Genomic DNA, 25784 nt, shown 5'->3' with positions numbered 1-25784 from the left:
TCTGGATTGGTTTTATTTAGTTATGCTATCCCGCTTGGAAATATGACTAACTATAAAGTGGAATTCTCCTCCCCTTTTATCGGTTTGAAGTATTTAAAGGAGATGGGAGAGGAGAGGCTGTGGGTGGAATGTGATTCACCGACAGTGGCGGAGGTTGTCCTTAGGAAATCTATTCCTTGGGACTTTCTTCAACAATGGAGGTTATTCAGTCCCTTTCTTGAATCGATTACTTGTAGGTTAACGCATTGTTTTATGGAGGTAAATCACAAAAAGTGTTGGTCTAGAGCTTGAAACTAAACTAGAAGAAGCATCCTAAGCTCCCTTGATAATAGGGATCTAGAAATGGAATGAAAGTTGAAATTCCACGACTGAAAAATGGCTATATGTCAGCGATGTTTCAAATGGACGACTAAGAACATCTTTTTTCCTCAAAGTCAGCTTCGTCCCTTCATAAATAGCTTAAGAGTTTTTGTTTCCTTGAATTACTTAAAGGGTAAATATAAGACTATTATTTCATGACATATTATCAATACAGATTACAAACAATAGATAGATCAAACTCTAGCTATCTAGGGTAATCTGATTATGTAGAAGATTCATCCCTCTTGCATGCATTTTGTAAAGAGATTGGTGGGTCTGAAAATTTTCCAGTCACAATTTTATCGACAATAAATTTATTAGCTGCCTCGGTTAAATGGCTTCCATCCCAGTTAACTCTAACAGAAGGGTTTGCGCAAGATCCTATGAATGTTGGTTTCCCATCCACAACTACTGTCTGCCCACATCGTGCAGTATTGCTGAAGTTATATTTTCCTCCAAAGCCACAACAAGCTACTAGTGGTTGCTGAAATCCTGCAAGAAGAAACACAAATGTGTCAATCATCTCTCTCTCTCTCTCTCTCTCTCTCTCTCTCTCTCTTTCTAAAATTTTAGATGATGATGACTTACCAAAGTCCTGAGGTTGGCTCATGAGAAGGTACTTGACAGAGTAAATGTCCACATATGTGATGGCAGCCAAGGGAAGTTGCTTTCTCATTTCCACAATAGCTTCCTTTAACTTCTGATTGAAGTATTGTGATACCTCATTATAAGGAGTTGCACAACCAGCTTTATCTATGTCAGATGCATTACTCACTGGAAAGTTTATAAGGATATATGCAAAACAGCCAATAGGACCGGTGTTATGGATCCAGAATGATCTCCCTCCTAAACCATACACTGCCTGCAAATTAGAACCAAATCCATCCATAAGGGTATGAAAATCAAACTGTAAATCATTTATTGAAACCGAACCAAGCCATTGACACAGAAATCATGAAATCGTTTAAGAAGTGGTCTAATGTTGGTTTCAAAATTGAGATCGTTTAGTTGAATGGTTTAAACTAACTGAACCCTTTAAACCGGTGACAAACTAATTAAAACCAATAAATGGTGACATAGTAAGTTAAGTCATTCAATGTTAAGTTTACATCCATTTCACTAAAAAATTAAAAAGGCAAAAAGACATTTGACAAAAAAAAAAAATTTAAATTAACGATCTTGATTTCATTATCTAATCCCGTTTGTTAGACAATTCGGTTTCGGTTTAACCTAATATAGTTTACAAGCCATTTGCTCATCGACAGGTTGGCCCAATTGCAACACAATATACAAATCCATAATGTGATTAATGAAAACTTAAGAACCTCAACAAGAGATACACACCAACCACACTACTGCCTAGGAAATAATGAATTTACCTGGTTATTAAGACGGTTCAAATATTATTAATTACCTGAATATTCTTGGAGAGCTTGCTAATTACATCAGGAATGTCAGCTTTGATTTCCGCTAAAGATTGGTTGCTGAATAAACCCAAACCGATATCATTTTGACCAATATCAAATGTGTACAAAGCTTGACCAAAAAACTCCTCCTTGGGTAACAAATTTGTGTAGATTCCACCTATCAACAGATGATGAATAGGATTTTATGAATTGGTATTGCTAAATGATTTATAGCTGTAGAGGGATTTTAACTAATTAAATAATTACCTCGGTTCCTGATTAACTGTGATCTGGATTTGAATTGTTGGAACTGGGAGACTTGCACATCCAAGTAGAAGGGGCTGGGTCCTCTCCCAGTTCGGCTTTTATCCGACGGCCTGATTGTTGCCCCCGATACCGCGAAATTAGCACCGTGGCTGAAGTTAGTTCCCAATGAATTGAGATATGCGCTGAGGTTAGGTAATCCGAAACTTTCAGCTGATCAAAATATTCATTATTTTAAAAACAATGATCAAGTCAATAACTGTTCTGTTGCCTTTGCATTAACAATAAGAGATTCGATGAAAAAAAAGGATTCATGTAGCCATCTTGTTGTTTGCAAATTTTTAGCTCAAAAGAAAAGGGAAAAAGGAAGGGGGGAAGGGGGGTGTACAGTTGGGGTACTCCTTAAAGCCTAATCCAATTACCTATAACTAATACTATTTGATCTATCCAAACACTACTTTACTTCATAGCCCATAGCATTGGCCTATTTCAGTCTCCCAACATAAACGGCTTGAAAGCAACATATTCTGTGGTTTTCTCTACAAATATTAGGAATGGCAATGGGGTGGGTTGGATAGAGACTCGCCCCACTCCACCTCTAGTGCGGTGGTTTTGTATCACCGATATAGGGTTTGTGTGGCAGGCTTTAAAAACCTGAATTGGGATCTTGATCAGTCCCAATTCATTCAGGTCTAGATCGATTCAGATCAGCCTTGGAATTGATATATTACGGAGTTTTCACAGAGAAACAGCTTGAGTTCACACCCAGCTATGTCTAGGTGTAAGTAGTGAGGGTGGAGTTCCTTCCCCCCACCTCAACAAAAAATCTAGGAAATCATGAAACAAAGTTTAATTTCTACCCATGAAATCAATGGTGAGCCTTCCATCTGAAGGTCTTCCAGCAGGCATGTGAAAAAAGGTCTCCCCATAGGGTGGGGTGACAAGAGAGAAGGCAGCAGAATCAGCTCCTGTATCAGTATTTGAGTCCCCAAAGTTGAAGATTGCTGGAAAATTGCAACTTGTATTTGAAGCCGAGGCCGGAACACTTAAAATCACTATGGAAGACAACAACCCAATATAGAAAGGAGTCATTAGAACAAGTATACCAAAGGAATGAGAAGAACCAATCATCTTGAGAGACTAAGAGATGATGAGCAGTAGAGACTAGAGAGGATAATATTACTTTAGAGAACTGGTAGAGTATATATAGAGAGAGAGGACAACATAAGTATTGAATTACTTACTAGCTAAAGTGCTAAATGGAGTAATACCTGTTCGTTTCCATTAGATTTTGGAAACAATTTTCCTATTTTTATTCCTAAAATTAAACAGACTATTTACTAAATTTAGTGTTTGGTTATATTTCTACAACTCTTTCAAAGTTTTCAAAAATTCCAAGAGAAGAAATCCAAAGAAAATAACCGGAATGGAGAGGATCTAAGAGACCAACTAGTTGAGAAAATAAGGAATCATTCAGTGATAACATGTTCACTTTATTTTCACTCTGATGATCATTGGATCCAATGTCTCCACTATACTTTATATTGCAGTAGGGGACAAATAACACCAATAAAAAAAATACATTTTTTAGTGAACGAACCAATAAATAAATACACAATTGGTATGTGATAATTAAATAGAGTTTTGATTTTTACCCCCCAAAAAAAAATCGATATTTTATTTGATTCATAGGGGCTGGAATGATTGGACATTTTGAAATCCAAAGCTGATCTTTTTCCAAATTTGGTAAGTTTTTAATAATTGATTCAATACATAACCAGCCAAATAATATGTAAATCTAATTTATTCTATTATTAAGCGTATCAGATTTTATTTTCAGCATTTATTTCCCATGGATTGACCTCTAGCTTGGTCATATGATTTTATCTGTTGCTTAACATAGTTATAAAAAATGGAACAGAAAAAAAAATTAAAATAAACGGTACATGTTTTAAATTTATTTTCACTAAGAATCATTTGTATAAAAATATAGAAGAAAAAAAATGGAATAATTTAAAAACCGAATGGAGCCAAAAAGAGACACCCAAACAGCCAATAGGATGACTGAGGCCGACCTCGTAATCCACCGTTGGCATTTCCATCAGCAGAAAAAGAAGATCCAACCACATCAACCACACATGAGATGCAAAAAATAGATCACAAAGGAAAAAGACACTAAGTCATCCTATATCTGGGATGACCCGAAGCGTCCATATTTAGATCCTTCTTGACCAAAGCCGGCAAAGCCGTCATAGGGTCAAAGATATCAAAACGTGCAGCAGACTTGGAAAGAAAGTCAGCACTAGAGTTAGCCTCTCGCTAGCAGTGACTGATTTCCCACTCAACCGGATGTAGGAACCTCATTATTAACCAATATAGGAGTTCTCTCCCCATTAGGAAACTCTATATTTGGTTTACATGATGAGAGTTCCTATTTTGGGAAACTATATATATAGGCTGCATATTAGGAATTCAAATCCCTTGTATTAGTCAAGCATATCACATGTAGAATCCTACCTTATCATAATCTTTTGTATTCCAAATCTGTTTAGATTGACTAGGACAACCTCTTGTAATATATTTATACTCTCTGCGTGTGATATGCTTGACTAATACAATGCATATGAATTCCTAATATGCAGCCCGTATATACAGTTTCCCAAAATAGGGACTCTCATCATGTAAATCGAATATGGAGTTTCCTAATGGGGAGAGAACTCCTATATCGTTTAATATTCATACAAGCTATCCACCTTCGATGAATGATCCATGGGACTTTTCTTTTTTGAACCAAAGTAACCACTACGACTAAATCACATTCAATCCACAGCCTTTGCACCCCCAATTTTTCAGCATGTTCAATCCTTGAAATCACATCCATAAATTTTGCCACAAAGTTTGAATTAATTCTAAGGGAAATCCTGAAATTTGCCATCACCTCCCCTTTATCATTACAAAATACACCTCCAGATCCAGAGACACTTGGCTTCCCAATAGAACACCAATCTGTGTTTACTTTCCACAATCTACTCGGGGGCCGACACCAAAAAATTTCAAAAATTTCATTAGGCCTACCCTGAACGCCTGAAAATTCCAGCCTTCAAGCACTCAGTGATCCGAAATGGAGATCAACTTCCCTGAGTTAACTAAGGACTATGAAGCGATTTCACTTCTGATCATGGCAAAGCAGCGCTCCATAGACTTTGAGATTCCATCATGTCTTCCAGCATTCCTTTCCATCCAAATGCTATAAGGAGTCAGCAATTTTAATTTTAGGAGATAAAACCAAATGTATCGATTATTATCGTCAATAAAAATAACAAAGTATCTGTGGCCATCAATAGACAAAGAGGAGGAAGGACCCCATACATAACTGTGAATGAAGTCTAAAGGAAACAAACTTTGAGAAAAAGTTTACCCTAATGACAATCTACAGGCTTTGCCTAATTGGAAACTAGGGCACACAGAACCGAGCTTGGTGGAGAGATACAACAAGGCATTTGCACCAACCATAATTGAGAAGACCAGAGTGAGGGTGATCAGGCCGTTGATGCCAACCATTGATGGAAGTGCACTCAGCGATATTGGCGACCAGAGAAGAATATGGAGAATAAAGGGTCTGAAAAGCTGAATCCACTTGGTTACCTGATCATTGACAAGGAAGTGGGGAGGGTGAAATTAAAAAAAACACTTTATTTTCGCGAGCAAATCACTGAACAAAAAGGAGAGGTTTTGTGATAGAGGGAACATGCAAGACATCACATAAATTAAAAGAACGAGAGGGGGAGAGAGAAGGGAGAGATGACGAACCAATATTACTGATAAAGAGTCCCTTACCATTACCCACATGAAGTTAGTCGCTACCATTGTACCCATCATAGGACGTGAGAGAGTGAAAATCAGGAGTGACGTGATGGGTTGCACCAGTATCAGGGTACCAAGTCAGAGCGGCAGATGGGTTATAGTAAGGTGGGTAGGTGGGTGTGGGAAGAAGAGGAGGGTTGGTTGTGAAGTGAGCCGCTGGTCGAGGGTTGGGATTAAAGCCAAGATAAGGTTGAGGGTTGGGGTAGCCGGGTTAGGTAGGGGGTCGGTAATAACAGGTGTTGGCATTGTGGTTTGTGCAGTTGTAGATGGAGCACCACATGTGCATGCCTGGTTGTGGAAAGCAGCCACCTCGGCCACCATGACCACCTCGTCCACGCCCACCGCGACCACCACGACCACCTTTCCCATATTGAGAGTTGGAAGAGGTGGAAGAGGCATCACATTGAGCAATGTTAGCTGATGGAGTATCTATAGAGGCAGGAGGATAGGTCTCTAATGTGTTACTACCAGAGGCCTTATTTATGAACTCGTGGCTGAGAAGAAAGCCAAAAAGATCAGTAGCGGCTCAAAATGAGCAAGGAGCATTGGAACAATGTCACGAAGATCTTTGCAAAGAGTGGGAAGATCTTCGCAAAGAGTGCAAAGAATGTGAAGACAGAGGTTGGATTGTTTCATAGGAGACCCAGCAGCAACAAGCTCATCAGAGAGGGACTTGGCTCGTTGCATAAGGCTGGTCATGGATTCATCAGTTTCATTTTCAACGATGAGAGGGAGTGCTTCATCAGAGAGGGAGGATATAAGGAGACTCATAATCAGGGAGTCTTGAACGTCCCAGTCAGAAGCAACGATTGTCTGAGTGGGCTGCGCTTCGGACCCATCGAAATGACCAAAAATTTTTTGACCCTTGAGGAAGGGCCGTATCTGAGCACGCCAGAACAGAAAGTTCTCGGACGTGAGCTTGATAGAGACAAAATAATATGCTCCCATGAGCACTGGTTGAGAAGATGTGGGAGAGGGAGAGGGAGAGGTGAGGTTGGTTAATGGAGTTTCCAGCGACATGGTGAAGAAAAGAAAAGAAAAGAAAAAAAAGGAAGAAGAGGGGTGGTGGCCTATTGAACTCTTGATATCATATTGAATTTGAATTGTGTTCACTTTCTTTCATTAGCTAGGTTTACAATATTTGTAGAGATTACATCAGATCATAACCAAAATGGAAATAAAGATTACAATCTTATTACAATTGAATTCTTCCGAGAATAACTGATAGCAATTTTTGGCTTTCCAACTGTAGAAGATACAGCAGTATAGGATCCAAGATTTTGTGGTGATTTGTATCACAAGTGGGATTGACTGTATCTTGGAGAGAATTGTCCAAGCTGGACTGTAAGCTGTGGGATTGACTGTATCTTGGAGAGGGATGGACTGTGAGCTGTGGGATTGACTATATCTTGGAGAGAATCGTCCAATCTGGACTATGAGCTTGATGTTGGTCATTAAGAGCATCCGACAGAAATTCAGGTTTGCTTTGATTGGTCGCATAAACTTTCATTTGCATTCACTGGATATTTTAAGAAGAGATGCTAGAGAAAAGTGGAAATTGAAACAGCAGGTTGTTATGCATCCTCTTGGCAAAGGTTATGTCACATTTCATTTCCAAATAGAAGAAGACATGGCAGAGATATGGTGATGAAGTCCCTTAAAGTTTGGTGGTTAGCTCATTCGGTTTCTGAGATGGAAACCAGATTTTAACATACACGACACGCTTATTATGACGAAGCTTGTGTGGGTTCATTTTCCAAACCTTCCCCTAGAATACTGGCATGAAAAAATTCTTTTGTCTATAGCTAAGGCGGCGGGTAGACCAATGGCTCTAGATAGTAGAACAAAACAAGGCATTGTGGGACACTATGCTCGAGTATTGGTTGAGTTGGACGTAGAGGAGTCTTCAAGCTGTATTGAAGAAATCCAGGTAGAACATAGAGAGCCAGGCATGATGAAAGAGTTCTGTTTTAGGCAGAAGGTGATATACAAAGATTGGATGGTTCGTTGTGGCTTTTGCAAACGAGTGGGACATCGGATCTCTGGTTTTTGATTAAAGGTCACAGAGGATGAGCGTCAAGGAGTATAAGACGGGGCGGTATTGATCCCGGGAGCAACTTACGCTGAAGATGGAGTTGACTTAGTGTTACCCAAATCTGGTAGAGTTAACTCAGTGGGGCATGTGGGAGATGACCTTCCTAATCAGGAAGGTAATTAAAATTTAGATTCCCCATCATTTTTGGTTAAGCCAACTTGTGGGGAGGTTTTATTACCCAATATGGAAACGGTGGGAGAGAATCAAGGAATCACAAACATGATTGATGAGGAGAATTTAGTGGTTTCCTCATGTGCCAAGGATATAGAAGGAAATTTGGAAGTTATTTTGGGAAGCGAATCCTCCCAAGATAACCTTATTGAGTCCAACTCTTATTCTCTAAATTAGTTAGTGGTTGGGTCGGATTGTGAGGAGTCAGATTATGTTGTGGGATAGGACACGAATTTGGAAAATGGGTCCATGGAGCACCAATCGGATTTAGGTGCTGGTATGTTGGATAAGACCTGTAGTCAACCAAGAGACAATGAAAGGGAGGAGGGGGAGGTCCATGAGTGCGTCCATCCTGATCCTTCGCAAGAAGTCAATGCTTTTCTAAGAGGAGGAACTAGAAACTCCTACAGGGGTGCCACAGGTCAAGCTGAAAATGTGATGACTGCTCCTTCTTCAGTTCGTCCAAGGAAAAAGAGAAATCAAACCAGAGGTGGGGTGGAGCAGGTTGTGGGTAGCTTTCCTAAAACCACTCTTCGGGATGGGCAGGTGATTGTGGTTCATCCTGAGATTACAGTTATTGATGCAGTGACTAAGGAAAGGAACTAAATAATTTGGAGCATTCAGTTTCCCATCAAAAAAAGAAACAAGTCACAAGGGGACAGAGCAAGAAGTCCGTCAATGCTGCTTCTTAAACTTTGTTTTATGATGAAAATTTTATATTCGAATATTAGAGGGGTAAAGAAGAAAGTAGCACAAAGAGTCTCGTCTTGCTTATTGAAAGATCATTCTCATGAGGTGCTCTATCTCGCCAAACCTTTGGTAGATGTATCCAAGTTTCCATCGCTATTTTTTAATAGATTGGGGTATGTTTCGGACTTCATATAGAATAGTCGAAGGGACGGGATTCCTAACTTATGGGTGTTGTGGAAAGTTTCAATTAGTAGACCCTGTATTATATCTTAATCGAACCAAGAAATTACATTCTCTTTGAACTTGATGGGTAGGAGGGTGTGTATCTCGATGATTCATGTGAGATTTCAAGTCTTTCAATTGGTGCAGAGCCCTGGACAGTAATGGGTGACTTCAACGCTATTCTTGCTTCCCACGAAAAAAAGGGTCCGGGAAGGTATAGTATGGGTGCAGCGGAAGAATTTAGAGTTATGGTAGATGAGTGTTCGCTTTTAGAGGTTCCTTCCCAAGGTCTAAAATTCACATGGACAAATAATAGGCATTGAGGGCATATGGTAGCTGTGTTAGATAGGTCATTCTGTAATAATGAATGGTCTACCTTCTTTGGAGATCGCTCTCAACGGGTTCTACACCGATATGCATTTGACCATGCTCCTCTTTTGGTGATCTCAAAGGCATTTCACAAACCAGGTAACACCCCCTTCAAGCTTCATAGATTTTGGATGGATCATGTTGATTTTTTCTAGGTTGTTAAAAGGGAGTGGGAGCAAGATATCAAGCGAAGGCTGATCTAACGGTTGGTTCAGAAATTAAAGAGCCTATAGCCTATCCTTAGGCGTTGGGCAAGGGAAAGCTTCCCTAATTTTGAAGTGGAGCTTCAGGGTGCGAAACAAAGATTGGAGGTGGTCCAGGTAGAAATAGAAATTTTAGGTATGGATGATTCTGTGTTTGCCCGTGAGGCAGATACCAAAACTAGATATGTGAAAGCTTTGGAAGATCATGCTATGCTTTGGGCTGAAAAATCGAGAAATAGATGGTTGATGAACGGTGATAAGAATTCAAAATTCTTTCATATGCCTACTAAAACTTGAAGGGCTCAAAACTTAATTTCATAATCTCAAGAAGGAAGATGGATCAATGGTTGAGGGTCAAAATCAGTCAGGTGGTTAATATGTTGCAGAGTACTATGAAGCTTTCCATCGAGAAGTTCCATTGTCTTATCATCCTAAGCTCTTTAAGTGCATTCCATCTATGTTGCTTCATGAAGATAAAAAGGGGCTGGAATCTACTTCATCTTCTGATGAAATCAAAAGGGCGATTTGGGAGCTGGATCCTGACAACTCTCTAGGTCTGGATGGATTTTGTGGTGCCTTCCTCAAGAAGAGTTAGGACATTATTGAGCATGATTTTTGAGCGGTGACGTGCTCTTTTTTTGTCTCAAGATACTTGCCTAAGGGTGTAAATCACTACTTCATTACCCTTATCCCAAAAGTAAAGGGAGTGAATACTCTAGACAAGTTTAGACCTATATGTATGGGAAACTTCTTTTGCAAAGTTATCATTAAAATCTTGGCAATGAGATTAAGTGGCTTGATTCCTAGACTAGTTTCTAAAGAGCAGGGTACTTTCCAGCAAGGTAAAATTTTTTCTTCAAATACCAGTGTTGCATCTAAGTTGGCCAATTTAATGTTCAATTCTACTCGTGGTGGTGGCTTAGGATTGAAGTTGGATGTGAGGAAAGCATTTGATTCTTTATCATGGGGTTTTCTTTTTGTGGTGTTCAAAAATTTTGGGTTTGGACCCAAATGGATAGGTTAGATTCACCAAACTCTTGCATCAACAAGAATCTCTGTCCTGGTTAATGGAGGTCCAGTGGATCTCTTTGGTGTGTAGAGAGGTCTTCGTCAAGGAGATCCCATCTCCCCCCCCTTTTGTTTATATTGGGTGAAGAATTTCTCTATAGAGGTCTACAGTAGATGATCAACTCCAATAAAATTAAGGCTTTGCAGGGTCCCCATGGGGTTAAGATTCCTAGTTTTCTTCAACCTGGACATGCAAATTTTAACTTTTGAGCTTCTGTGCTAGAATAAAAGTGTATGATCCAGTTACACTAGGCCTCTAAGAGTCACAAACCATATAAAAAAAACTAGGGTGATCCATCTAGAAGTTATTGATACAAAAGGGGAGGTTCTGAGGCTTTGTGGTCATACCCGAACATACAAGCAAAGGCGCATGGTCAGAGGCCACTCGTTGGAGAACTTGTTGAGTATTGTTATCAAATATCTTCAGCCAAGCTTCATTCACAAAATTCCTATCTGGGATAGCCGATACATTCCCTCTTCTTCTATTATTAGACCAGGTGAGTTTTCTACCAATAGACGGAGCCTGAATCATTAAAGTAGCATCAACCATAGCTCTGAATTCAGAAGCAGCCCTTGAGCAGAATCGTCCTGGCCCCCTCCTTTCATGATCAGCTAGGACTGCATTGAAGTCAGCAATGATCATTCTTGGATTCCCCGCCAACCCTACCACCAAGTCCGTCCAAAACGATCTTCGCTCAGCTCTCAAGCATTTAGCATGAACCACCGAGAGCTCAAGAACTGATCCCTTCCAATCCAATAGCAGAGAAATCTATTGATGGCACATGGAAGTAACTCGTGAAGTAATTGTGCCTAGTCTCCAAATCACCCATAAATTTGGGTTCATACTAGGCGAGGTGATTATGATTCTTTTTTTCTATTTTTGAAACTACATTTACCTATAACATATTTCAGTCAACAACTTAGCGTAATTATTACCGAACCTTTGGTTCACCACACAAGTATGACTTTATGTTTTTTTTTTTAATGAATCTAATGATGTGAACGTGTTAGAAACATCTAAAATATGATGTACACAAAAAATCAACAAAAAAAAAACACTATTTGGGGGTCGAAACCTATGTTTCCACCAAATCGGGAAAAATTCTCTGGTTTCCTCGAAATTTCCTAGGTTCCAACCCAAAATTTTGGTCTCACCAAAGGTCAAAACCCAATACCTTGAACCTTAAATGGAGATATCCTAACAACAACAAGGTGTATTAGCCATAACATTGGGCTAGTTTCTGCCTCTGGCAACAATCACATTGTACTGCGAAAGTGGCATCCTTAAAAGTCTCTTTGAACCTACCATATTGGTTTATCTAACATTGCACCCTATTGACAAATGGTCATAGCATAGGATATATATTTTTAACCATAATAATATACATGTCTTTGGTAATGATACAGTTAGTGTGGAAATTGTTGTGCCAGAATCACCATCGTCAACACCGCATCCTATGCCCAAGCCTATGTCTAGCATACATATACTTAGTATGGCATTATTGCACTGGAATTACCATTAGCCACACCACAACCCATGCCCAGTCTTAGCTCTAATACACACAAAATGCATTATAAAACCGCGTGGCAATTACGATAGCAGTTTTATTTTCAGCCACACTAGATCCCACACATGCATAATCACATTACATCCACAATTCATACTCAAATATTTGACATATTTGAAAGTAAAGCACACATGAGATTATAATTAAAAACATATGGGTGAAATGGCATACATTAGTTTTAAAATTTAATAATGCTCCAAAAGAAATCAGACCACCAATCACTTTGTTTGTTCACTTGGAGAAGAGAGTTCCATGAAAGATGGCCCGAAAAGTGCCCCGCTTGGCCTCGCCAAAAGGTGAATGTCTCTGTCTTAATTACAAGGGTAGGTGTTGTCAGAAGGGTCATTTAAAAATCCCTTAAACTTCCTTAAAGATAGTTTAGTATTGTCTATCGATAGATGTATGATCTGCCAGTGGTCCTACCAATGATATACATAGAGTCCAACCCAATTTAACTTCAGAAACTCCACCAGTAGATGTCACCAGAAGGTGTCTAATATACTGGTGACCAAAACAGAGGCTGAATTCCATTCAACCATCAACCGGTAGATGGTCATCGAGTGATTATAGATCTACCATTCGGTATCTACCGGGAACCGCCAGAAAGTGTTGTACACCTCAAGTCCAATGACCTTGTATCATTAGTGGGATTTGTTGAGACACCCAATACTACGGTAAATACTGGACCCGCTTGGGCAATCATTGTAGTGTCCCCACCAATAATATGGCTAGTACCGAGGGGTTTAGGAGATCGGTGTGGGTGTGCAAACTTTATCCCCATGTCGCCTAGGGAGAGATTACTAGGCTAGTTGACAATATCTAGCCTCTTTAACATGGCACTACGCATTTTAAAGGCTTGAGGCCCATGGGCCATGGAGGGTAATATTGTGCAAGGTTAATAGGGTCAAGGCGTTATAAATGGTATTAGAGTAGACCTTGACAACATGTGGAGCCACAATGGAGACGTTGTGCCGAAGGGGGCTGAAGATTGTGATACCAAAGAATACGGCAAGTGCCGGGCCCTCCTAAGAGATCGGTGAGGTGTCCCCACCAAGCGTACGGTAAGCACCAAGGGGCTTGGGAGAACGGTGAGGGTGTGCAAATTTTAGTCCCACATCACCTAGGGAGAGATTACTGGGCTAATCGATAACCTCTAGTCTCCTTAACATGGCACAATCTGTTTTAAAGGCTAGAGGCCCATAGACCAAAGAGGACAATATTGTGTAAGGTTAATGGGGCCCGGACATTATAATTGTAAAGGGTCTTCCCACCTTTTATTTAAGCTCGGATGATCATGTTCTCACTGAGCCAATCGAGACCTATGTCGATTCTTCATCCGAAACCCTTAACCCATTTTGAGCTAAAATGCTCCTTCAGCTTCGGGAACATCTTTTGAGCTCTAGAAAGGCATGTAACACCATAAACTGGAAGCAGCTGAACTTAGTCTTATAGCCTAGTTGGCATAAGAGAGTAGGATGCTCTGGTATGGATCCATAGGTACAGTAGTAGAAGAGAGGGAATTTGGCTAATTTATTAGCCAAGGAAAGAGCATAAAATAGCCAATTATGAGTGGGACTAGTCCTACATTAGCTGGACTTAAGAACCCAAAAGTTAGGACAGAAAATGAGATTAAAATGGGTAAACCGGTGGGATACCCTACTGCCAGCAGGCCAGTTGGTTCGGCTGGCAGAATATAGAAAAATTTGGCTTTTCTTGTGGGGCTCACATCCCTACATCCCCAATCCTTCCACTTATCTAACATGTAGAGGTCATGATGCTAACCAAATCCAACCTGATAGGTCAGTATTTGTGGGGTCCATTAATGAGATATTGATTTTAATTAGTTTTAGTTTTATGTTTTTAAAATAAATTTTGGAAAGTAATTTTAGTGTGTTCACCCAAACGGGCCCTAAGGACCCTTTGGCTGAATTATATAGCAAGCCACCATCATTGTTTCACCTTATTTGCTGCCACATATTCAGTGGAACAGCAAGAAAGGGAAGAAGAAGAAGAAAAAGAAAGAAAAAGGAAGAAGAAGGAATAAGCAGAAGAAGAAGAACTAGAAGGAGAGAAGGGGGCAGCTGTCCCTCTCCTACTTCCTGCTGTTATATAATTGTTGTTGTACACATATTAGAAGGTAAAATTCTTCCACCTTAATTGTTGTACAATATTTCTACTATCTAGGAACAAAATTCACCTTGGTTCCCAAGCATGCAGCCACCCAAAGTGCGCAACCATAGACTGCATGCATGCAATTTGAGTGGAATTTAAATACAGAGACTGAATAAATTTAGTCATGCATGCTGTACCTATAAAAATTAGGTAATATACAGGTTGTATCTGGTCTCTGTAGCTATGCACAGCTGGGTTTTAGGCTGCATGCATGGGATTCATCATCCCAGAGATGAAAACCCAACTGTAGCACCCATATAAATAAAATATGCTTGCTGAAATTGTAATTAGAAAAGTGTACAGACCTTTGATGGTCTCTATAAACTCCCAGAATTTGGGTTCAGACCTTGCACGCAAGGGGTTTTATCCCAAGGTGGAAGTGAGTAACCTGAAATTTGAGTTTTGCTAGTTGGGTAAGCATTGGACTACATAAATTTAATTCTGCAGAATTTTCCTGGCCCAACCCAAGGAAATCCACATAACAGCCTTTGGGAGTGAAGAAAATTTTGCAGAAATCAACCCGCCTGTTGGGCAAGCGGCCAGCCTGTTGTCTCCCACCGGTTAGGGTGTTTCAAGCCCAAATCAGCCCCAATATTTTTGGACAGTACCCTGCTCTTGTGGATTAAGTTCCCTACCTTGTTTACCCAAATTAGCCCTATGGGTAGGGGTACTTCGAGGGTTTTTCAGAGACTTTAAATTTGGATTGAAAATGTGCTCTTGAGAGTCATTTTTAGGTTCAGCAGTGAACCTATACATAATCATATTGGGTGTGTAAATGCTTAACAAAAATAATACACATTGGTTTATGAACGTAAAACAATCGGGTGAGAATAGAAAGTTGTTTGCAAGAATCCTATCGCACATGTGATTTGGGTTTTGAGGTGAGTGGATATTTGACTTTATTTACGGAGTGTTTATGCATTATTTCTATTTTTGCATGAACTGTGTGCATGAATGACATGTCATATTGTTGCTATACATGTTGTTTAATATGATGGACTTATTTATCTTGTGCTATTATTATTGCTAACTTGTGAATATGGAAGGATGTGGTTGAGGAATGGTTTTGGACTGTAGAGGTAAGTGAGGTAAGTTATTGTGATTCTGTGGATGAACTACAACTGTAACTATGGTATTGATGGTCTGGGGCACGGTGTGGCTAAGGTTCTTTCCGGTACCCTGGGCCTAGAGATCAGAGGATGTGTGTATGTATGGTGTGTGATGAATGATGATGGTATACACATTCATGTAGATTGCATCTGGTTAAGATTCACAGACCATGGTGCTAAACCCCTTGCCAGTAGGGGGTTAGATAATGGCTAATCCCATGAGATGGTATGTTTGTGATGCAACACGGGTGACCGATGGGTTTTTCGAGACTGTGGCTACCCCAGAACATGGGTGAACGAGGGGATTTTTGGGACCTTGACTATTTTACGGCTCAGGTGATCGATGGATTTTTTGGGACTGAGGTTGTAGGGTGGGGTTACCCATTAGGGGTTTACAGGGTGACCGATGGGTTTTTCGGACCTGGGATACGATCTATGTTACAGTAGCACTGGTACCTTATCTTGGACTTAGTAATTGTTTGCTAGGTATTGTTTGTTAAAATCGGATCATGAGTATCATATAATTTATTTTGGCATGCATTGCATCATTTGTTTATGTGTGCTTGCATGTACAGCCCTCACTGGGCTTATGAAGCTCACCTCTCATTGATTATTCTTTTTAAATGGTGGAACCGGTGCTGTGGCAAGAATGGACTTTGGAGTGTCCAATTCCTTGTAAGGTCTAGTGCAATTTCTCCAATATTTTTAATGTTAGATGGCCTCGACCAAGTTCTCTCGCTGAGCTAGCTCAATGGTGGTTCTCCAAGGCAAGCTCAATCCGTTCAAAAGAGGCGTGGCTGGATGAATTTTTACTTATTCCCTATCATATTTGCTATGAACAAAATAATCTGGTCTAATTTTGAAGGCGGCTTTAAGTAATATTGGGGAGTCATCTCATGTGAGGGCGCTTCTCTCATGGTCAATTGCCAACTTTCTTCGATCTAGAAGCCTAGATTTTAAGGTAAAATTTACCTCTGCTTCTCTCGCAATTGAAGAGCTGAAGTGGACTAGACCTATTGTTGGACTAGTCAAGTTGAATATAGATGGTTGTTTCTTGAGAAATCCAAGTTTGTTAGAGGTTGGTGGAGTGGTTTGTAATTGTTCTGGATTGGTTTTATTTAGTTATGCTATCCCGCTTGGAAATATGACTAACTATAAAGTGGAATTCTCCTCCCCTTTTATCGGTTTGAAGTATTTAAAGGAGATGGGAGAGGAGAGGCTGTGGGTGGAATGTGATTCACCGACAGTGGCGGAGGTTGTCCTTAGGAAATCTATTCCTTGGGACTTTCTTCAACAATGGAGGTTATTCAGTCCCTTTCTTGAATCGATTACTTGTAGGTTAACGCATTGTTTTATGGAGGTAAATCACAAAAAGTGTTGGTCTAGAGCTTGAAACTAAACTAGAAGAAGCATCCTAAGCTCCCTTGATAATAGGGATCTAGAAATGGAATGAAAGTTGAAATTCCACGACTGAAAAATGGCTATATGTCAGCGATGTTTCAAATGGACGACTAAGAACATCTTTTTTCCTCAAAGTCAGCTTCGTCCCTTCATAAATAGCTTAAGAGTTTTTGTTTCCTTGAATTACTTAAAGGGAAAATATAAGACTATTATTTCATGACATATTATCAATACAGATTACAAACAATAGATAGATCAAACTCTAGCTATCTAGGGTAATCTGATTATGTAGAAGATTCATCCCTCTTGCATGCATTTTGTAAAGAGATTGGTGGGTCTGAAAATTTTCCAGTCACAATTTTATCGACAATAAATTTATTAGCTGCCTCGGTTAAATGGCTTCCATCCCAGTTAACTCTAACAGAAGGGTTTGCCCAAGATCCTATGAATGTTGGTTTCCCATCCACAACTACTGTCTGCCCACATCGTGCAGTATTGCTGAAGTTATATTTTCCTCCAAAGCCACAACAAGCTACTAGTGGTTGCTGAAATCCTGCAAGAAGAAACACAAATGTGTCAATCATCTCTCTCTCTCTCTCTCTTTGTAAAATTTTAGATGATGATGACTTACCAAAGTCCTGAGGTTGGCTCATGAGAAGGTACTTGACAGAGTAAATGTCCACATATGTGATGGCAGCCAAGGGAAGTTGCTTTCTCATTTCCACAATAGCTTCCTTTAACTTCTGATTGAAGTATTGTGATACCTCATTATAAGGAGTTGCACAACCAGCTTTATCTATGTCAGATGCATTACTCACTGGAAAGTTTATAAGGATATATGCAAAACAGCCAATAGGACCGGTGTTATGGATCCAGAATGATCTCCCTCCTAAACCATACACTGCCTGCAAATTAGAACCAAATCCATCCATAAGGGTATGAAAATCAAACTGTAAATCATTTATTGAAACCGAACCAAGCCATTGACACAGAAATCATGAAATCGTTTAAGAAGTGGTCTAATGTTGGTTTCAAAATTGAGATCGTTTAGTTGAATGGTTTAAACTAACTGAACCCTTTAAACTGGTGACAAACTAATTAAAACCAATAAATGGTGACATAGTAAGTTAAGTCATTCAATGTTAAGTTTACATCCATTTCACTAAAAAATTAAAAAGGCAAAAAGACATTTGACAAAAAAAAAAAAATTTAAATTAACGATCTTGATTTCATTATCTAATCCCGTTTGTTAGACAATTCGGTTTCGGTTTAACCTAATATAATTTACAAGCCATTTGCTCATCGACAGGTTGGCCCAATTGCAACACAATATACAAATCCATAATGTGATTAATGAAAACTTAAGAACCTCAACAAGAGATACACACCAACCACACTACTGCCTAGGAAATAATGAATTTACCTGGTTATTAAGGCGGTTCAAATATTATTAATTACCTGAATATTCTTGGAGAGCTTGCTAATTACATCAGGAATGTCAGCTTTGATTTCCGCTAAAGATTGGTTGCTGAATAAACCCAAACCGATATCATTTTGACCAATATCAAATGTGTACAAAGCTTGACCGAAAAACTCCTCCTTGGGTAACAAATTTGTGTAGATTCCACCTATCAACAGATGATGAATAGGATTTTATGAATCGGTATTGCTAAATGATTTATAGCTGTAGAGGGATTTTAACTAATTAAATAATTACCTCGGTTCCTGATTAACTGTGATCTGGATTTGAATTGTTGGAGCTGGGAGACTTGCACATCCAAGTAGAAGGGGCTGGGTCCTCTCCCAGTTCGGCTTTTATCCGACGGCCTGATTGTTGCCCCCGATACCGCGAAATTAGCACCGTGGCTGAAGTTAGTTCCCAATGAATTGAGATATGCGCTGAGGTTAGGTAATCCGAAACTTTCAGCTGATCAAAATATTCATTATTTTAAAAACAATGACCAAGTCAATAACTGTTCTGTTGCCTTTGCATTAACAATAAGAGATTCGATGAAAAAAAAGGATTCATGTAGCCATCTTGTTGTTTGCAAATTTTTAGCTCAAAAGAAAAGGGAAAAAGGAAGGGGGGAAGGGGGGTGTACAGTTGGGGTACTCCTTAAAGCCTAATCCAATTACCTATAACTAATACTATTTGATCTATCCAAACACTACTTTACTTCATAGCCCATAGCATTGCCCTATTTCAGTCTCCCAACATAAACGGCTTGAAAGCAACATATTCTGTGGTTTTCTCTACAAATATTAGGAATGGCAATGGGGTGGGTTGGATAGAGACTCGCCCCACTCCACCTCTAGTGCGGTGGTTTTGTATCACCGATATAGGGTTTGTGTGGCAGGCTTTAAAAACCTGAATTGGGATCTTGATCAGTCCCAATTCATTCAGGTCTAGATCGATTCAGATCAGCCTTGGAATTGATATATTACGGAGTTTTCACAGAGAAACAGCTTGAGTTCACACCCAGCTATGTCTAGGTGTAAGTAGTGAGGGTGGAGTTCCTTCCCCCCACCTCAACAAAAAATCTAGGAAATCATGAAACAAAGTTTAATTTCTACCCATGAAATCAATGGTGAGCCTTCCATCTGAAGGTCTTCCAGCAGGCATGTGAAAAAAGGTCTCCCCATAGGGTGGGGTGACAAGAGAGAAGGCAGCAGAATCAGCTCCTGTATCAGTATTTGAGTCCCCAAAGTTGAAGATTGCTGGAAAATTGCAACTTGTATTCGAAGCCGAGGCCGGAACACTTAAAATCACTATGGAAGACAACAACCCAATATAGAAAGGAGTCATTAGAACAAGTATACCAACCAATCATGTTGAGAGACTAAGAGATGATGAGCAGTAGAGACTAGAGAGGATATTATTACTTTAGAGAACTGGTAGAGTATATATAGAGAGATAGGACAACATAAGTATTGAATTACTTACTAGCTAAAGTGCTAAATGGAGTAATACCTGTTCGTTTCCATTAGATTTTGGAAACAATTTTCCTATTTTTATTCCTAAAATTAAACAGACTATTTACTAAATTTAGTGTTTGGTTATATTTCTACAACTCTTTCAAAGTTTTCAAAAATTCCAAGAGAAGAAATCCAAAGAAAATAACCGGAATGGAGAGGATCTAAGAGACCAACTAGTTGAGAAAATAAGGAATCATTCAGTGATAACATGTTCACTTTATTTTCACTCTGATGATCATTGGATCCAATGTCTCCACTATACTTTATATTGCAGTAGGGGACAAATAACACCAATAAAAAAAATACATTTTTTAGTGAACGAACCAATAAATAAATACACAATTGGTATGTGATAATTAAATAGAGTTTTGATTTTTACCCCCCAAAAAAAATCGATATTTTATTTGATTCATAGGGGCTGGAATGATTGGACATTTTGAAATCCAAAGCTGATCTTTTTCCAAATTTGGTAAGTTTTTAATAATTGATTCAATACATAACCAGCCAAATAACATGTAAATCTAATTTATTCTATTATTAAGCGTATCAGATTTTATTTTCAGCATTTATTTCCCATGGATTGACCTATAGCTTGGTCATATGATTTTATCTGTTGCTTAACATAGTTATAAAAAATGGAACAGAAAAAAAAAATTTAGATAAACGGTACATGTTTTAAATTTATTTTCACTAAGAATCATTTGTGTAAAAATATAGAAGAAAAAAAATGGAATAATTTAAAAACCGAATGGAGCCAAAAAGAGACACCCAAACAGCCAATAGGATGACTGAGGCCGACCTCGTAATCCACCGTCGGCATTTCCATCAGCAGAAAAAGAAGATCCAACCACATCAACCACACATGAGATGCAAAAAATAGATCACGAAGGAAAAAGACACTAAGTCATCCTATATCTGGGATGACCCGAAGTGTCCATATTTAGATCCTTCTTGACCAAAGCCGGCAAAGCCGTCACAGGGTCAGAGATATCAAAACGTGCAGCAGACTTGGAAAGAAAGTCAGCAATAGAGTTAGCGTCTCACTAGCAGTGACTGATTTCCCACTCAACCGGATGTAGGAACCTCATTATTAACCAATATAGGAGTTCTCTCCCCATTAGGAAACTCTATATTTGGTTTACATGATGAGAGTTCCTATTTTGGGAAACTATATATATAGGCTGCATATTAGGAATTCATATCCCTTGTATTAGTCAAGCATATCACATGTAGAATCCTACCTTATCATAATCTTTTGTATTCCAAATCTGTTTAGATTGACTAGGACAACCTCTTGTAATATATTTATACTCTCTGCGTGTGATATGCTTGACTAATACAATGCATATGAATTCCTAATATGCAGCCCGTATATACAGTTTCCCAAAATAGGGACTCATCATGTAAATCGAATATAGGGTTTCCTAATGAGGAATTCCTAATATGCAGCCCGTATATACAGTTTCCCAAAATAGGGACTCTCATCATGTAAATCGAATATGGAGTTTCCTAATGGGGAGAGAACTCCTATATCGTTTAATATTCATACAAGCTATCCACCTTTGATGAATGATCCATGGGACTTTTCTTTTTTGAACCAAAGTAACCACTACGACTAAATCACATTCAATCCACAGCCTTTGCANTTTTTGAAAACTTTGAAAGAGTTGTAGAAATATAACCACACACTAAATTTAGTAAATATTCTGTTTAATTGTAGGACTAAAAATAGGAAAACTATTTGGTCTGGAAGTGCACTCAGCGATATTTCGAACTGAAGAAGAAGACGGAGAAGACAGGGTATAGAGACTCCCCTTACTCGGTCTGGAAAGCAGAATCTTCTTGGTTACCTTATCCTTGACATAGAAGTGAGAAGGGTGAAATTCAAAAAAGACTTTATTGTCCCGAGCAAATCGCTGAACAAAAAGGAGAGGTTTTGTGATAGAGCGAACATGCAAGACATCACATAAATTAAAAGATTGAAAGGAGGAGAGAAAAGGGAGAGAGGAGGAACCAATATTACTGATAGAGAGTCCCTAACCATTACCCACATCAAGTTGGTGGTTACCATTGTACCCATCATAGGACTTGAGAGAGTGATTATCAGGAGTGATGTGATGGTTTGCACCAGTATTAGGGTCCCAAGTCAGAGCGGCGGGTGGGTAGGTGGGTGTGGGAAGAAGAGGAGGGTTGGTGGTGAAGTGAGCAACTGGTCGAGGGTTGGGATTAAATCCAAGATAAGGTTGAGAGGAGGGGTAGCCGGGTTGGGTAGGGGGTCGGTAATAACAGGTGTTGGCGTTGTGGTTTGTACAGTTGTAGATGGAGCACCGCACATGCATGCCTAGTTATGGAAAGTGGCCGCCACGGCCACCTCGTCCACCCCCACTGCGACCACCACTAGCACCTTTCCCATATTGAGAGTTAGAAGAGGTGGAAGAGGCATCACGCTAAGCAATGTTAGCTGATGGAGTGTCTCTATAGAGATAGGAGGATTGGTCTCTAATGTGTTACGAGTAAAGGCCTTATTACATTTAAATTCTTCCAAGAATAACTGATATCAATTTTTGGCATTCCAACTATAGAAGACACTGCAGTATAGGATCCAAGATTTTGTTGCGATTTGTATCACAAGTGGGATTGACTGTATCTTGGAGAGAATCTCCAAGCTGGACTGTGAGCTGTGGGATTGACTGTATCTTGGAGAGGGCTGGACTGTGAGCTGTGGGATTGACTATATCTGGGAGAGAATCATCCAAGCTGGACAGTGAGCTGGACGTTGGTCAATAAGAGTGTCTGACAGAAATTCAGGTTTGCTTTGTTTGGTCGTATAAACTTTCATTTGCATTCGCTGGATGTTTTAAGAAGAGTGGCTAGAGAAAAGTGGAAATTGAAACAACAGGTTGTTATGCATCCTCTTGGCAAAGGTTATGTTATATTTCAGTTCCAAATAGAAGAAGACATGGCAGAGATATGGCAACGAAGTCCCTTAAAGTTTGGTTGTTAGCTCATTCAGTTTCAGAGATGGAAACCAGATTTTAACATACACGACAAGCTTATTTGACGAAGCTTGTGTGGGTTCGTTTTCTAAATCTGCCCCTGGAATAGTGGCATGAAAACGTCCTTTTGTCTGGGGCCAAGATGGTGGGTAGACTAGTGGCTCTAGATAGTAGAACCAAATAAGGCATTTTGGGACACTATGCCCGAGTATTGGTTGAGTTGGATGTAGAGGAGTCTTCAAGCTGTATTGAGGAAATCCAGGTAGAACATAGAGAGCCAGGCAAGTTGAAAGAGTTCTATTTTAGGCAGAAGGTGATATACAAAGATGGGATGGCTCGTTGTGGCTCCTGTAAATGAGTGGGACATCGGCTCTCTGTTTGTCGATTAAAGATCAGAGGATAAGCGTCAGGGAGTATAAGACAGGACGGTATTGATCCCGGGAGCATCTTACAATGAAGATGCAGTTGACTCAGTGTTACCCAAATCTGGTAGAGTTAACTCAGTGGGGCGTGTGGTAGATGCCCTTCCTAATCAGGAAGGTAATTCAAATTTAGATTCCCAATCTTTTTTGGTTAGGCCAACTTGTGAGGAGGTTTTATTGCCCAATGTGGAAACAGTGGGCGAGAATCAAGGAATCACACACTTGATTGATGAGGAGAATTTAGTGCTTTCCTCATGTGCCAAGGATTTAGAAGGAAATTTGGAATTTATTTTGGGAAGCAAATCCTCCCAATATAACGTTATTGAGTCCAACTCAAATTCTCTAAATGAGTTAGTGGTTGGGTCTGATTGTGAGGAGTCAGATTATGTTGTGGGATCGGACATGAATTTGGAAAATGAGTCCATGGAGCACCAATCGGATTTAGGTGCTGGTATGTTGGATAAGAACTCTACTCAACAAGAGGCAATGAAAGGGAGGATGGGGAGGTCCGTGAGTGCCTCCATCCTGATCCTCCGCAAGAAGTCAGTGCTTGTCTAATAGGGATAACTAGAAACTCCTACAGGGGTGCCATAGGTCAAGCGGGAAATATGATGTCTAATCCTTCTTCAGTTCATCCATGCGGGAAATATGATGACTGCTCCTTCTTCAGTTCATAAGGGTAGCTTTCCTACAACCACTGTTCGGGATGGGCAGGTGATTGTGGTTCATCCTGAGATTGCAGTTATTGATGCAGTGACTAAGCAAAGGAACTGAATAATTTGGAGCATTCGGTTTCCCATCGAAAAAAGAAACAAGTCACGAGAGGACAGACCAAGAAGTCCATCAATGCGGCCTCTTAAACTTTGCTTATGATGAAAGTTTTATATTGGAATATTAGGGGGGTTAAGAAGAAAGTAGCTCGAAGAGTCTTGTCTTTCTTATTGAAAGATCATTCTCATGAGGTGCTCTGTCTCGCCGAACCTATGGTAGATGTATCCGAGTTTCCATCTCTATTTTTTAATAGATTGGGGTATTGTCCGGACTTCATATATAATAGTCGAAGGGATGGGATTCCTAATCTTTGGGTGTTATGGAAAGTTTCAATTAGTAGACCCTGTATTATATTTGAATCGAACTAACAAATTACATTCTCTTTGAACTTAATAGGGAGGAGGGTGTGTATCTAGATGATTCATGTGAGTTGCTTTAGAGACACCCATAGGGAGCTATGGTTGGATTTTTCAGGTCTTTCAATTGGTGCAGAGCCCTAGACAGTGATGGGTGACTTCAACGCTTTTCTTTCTTCCCATTAAAATAAAGGTCCGGGAAGGTATAATATGGGTGTAGTGGCAGAATTTGGAGTTATGGTAGATGCCTGTTCACTTTTACAGGTTCCTTCTCAAGGTCTAAAATTCACATGGACAAATAATAGACATTGAGGGCGTGTGGCGGCATTGTTAGATAGGTCATTCTGTAATAATAAATGGTCTACCTTCTTTGGAGATTGCTCTCAATGGGTTCTACACCGATATGCATCTGACCATGCTCCTCTTTTGGTGATCTCAGAGGCATTTCACAAACCAGGTAACACCCCCTTCAGGCTTCACAGATTTTGGATGGATCATGTTGATTTTGTCCAGGTTGTTAAAAGGGAGTGGGGGTAAGATATCAGGGGATGGTCGATCTATCGGTTGGTTCAGAAATTAAAGAGCCTAAAGCCTATCCTTAGGTGTTGGGCAAGGGAAAACTTCCCTAATTTTGAAGTGGGGCTTTAGGGTGCGAAACAAAGATTGGAGGTGGTCTAGGTGGAAATAGAAATTTCACGGATGAATGATTCTGTGTTTGCCCATAAGGCAGATGCCAAAACTAGATATGTGAAAGCTTTGGAAGATCATGCTATGTTTTGGGTTGAAAAATCAAGAAATAGATGGTTGAAGGACGGTGATAAGAATTCAAAATTCTTTCATCTATCAACTAAATTTTGAAGGGCTCGGAACTTAATTCGCAATCTCAAGAAGGAAGATGGATCGATGGTTGAGGTCAAAATTAGTTGGGTCCATATGTTGTAGAGTACTATAAAGCTTTCCATCGAGAAGTTCCATTGTCTTGTCATCCTAGGCTCTTTGAGTGCATTCCATTTATGTTGCCTCACGAAGATAGAGAGGGGTTGGAATCTACTCCATCTTCCAATGAAATCAAATGGCGATTTGGGAGCTAGATCCTGACAGCTCTCCATGTCCGGACGGATTTTGTGGTGCCTTCTTCAGGAAGTGTTGGGACATTGTTGAGCTTGATTTTGTCTCGGACAATGGGGCTGAGATCAGTGATCGAGATCAATTGGGGTCTTTTTTGGTGGATTTCTATGAGAATTTTCACAAAATGGTAGAGCTTGATAATCATCCTCAGATTTTAAACTGCATTCCTAACA

The 25784-nt window shown here is 39.7% G+C and overlaps 2 protein-coding genes across 2 annotated transcripts; both read right to left on the bottom strand.

Annotated features, from left to right (window-relative positions):
- Positions 1 to 482: 482 nt before the first annotated feature.
- LOC122088063 (esterase-like) lies at positions 483 to 3187 on the bottom strand. The gene is made up of 5 exons (XM_042657203.1): positions 2891 to 3187; positions 2034 to 2243; positions 1775 to 1944; positions 949 to 1222; positions 483 to 852 (listed from the first exon to the last, which is right to left on the bottom strand). The coding sequence occupies exons 1-5, from the start codon at positions 3159 to 3161 to the stop codon at positions 584 to 586; spliced, it is 1194 nt and encodes a 397-aa protein (XP_042513137.1). The 5' UTR covers positions 3162 to 3187; the 3' UTR covers positions 483 to 583.
- Positions 3188 to 17145: 13958 nt separating this feature from the next.
- LOC122063747 (esterase-like) lies at positions 17146 to 19768 on the bottom strand. The gene is made up of 5 exons (XM_042627457.1): positions 19537 to 19768; positions 18680 to 18889; positions 18421 to 18590; positions 17594 to 17867; positions 17146 to 17515 (listed from the first exon to the last, which is right to left on the bottom strand). The coding sequence occupies exons 1-5, from the start codon at positions 19766 to 19768 to the stop codon at positions 17247 to 17249; spliced, it is 1155 nt and encodes a 384-aa protein (XP_042483391.1). The 3' UTR covers positions 17146 to 17246.
- Positions 19769 to 25784: the final 6016 nt, after the last annotated feature.

Source organism: Macadamia integrifolia, chromosome 2 (assembly GCF_013358625.1).
Source record: "Macadamia integrifolia cultivar HAES 741 chromosome 2, SCU_Mint_v3, whole genome shotgun sequence".
Taxonomy (NCBI): Eukaryota; Viridiplantae; Streptophyta; class Magnoliopsida; order Proteales; family Proteaceae; genus Macadamia; species Macadamia integrifolia.
This window is presented reverse-complemented; position numbering and strand designations above follow the sequence as displayed.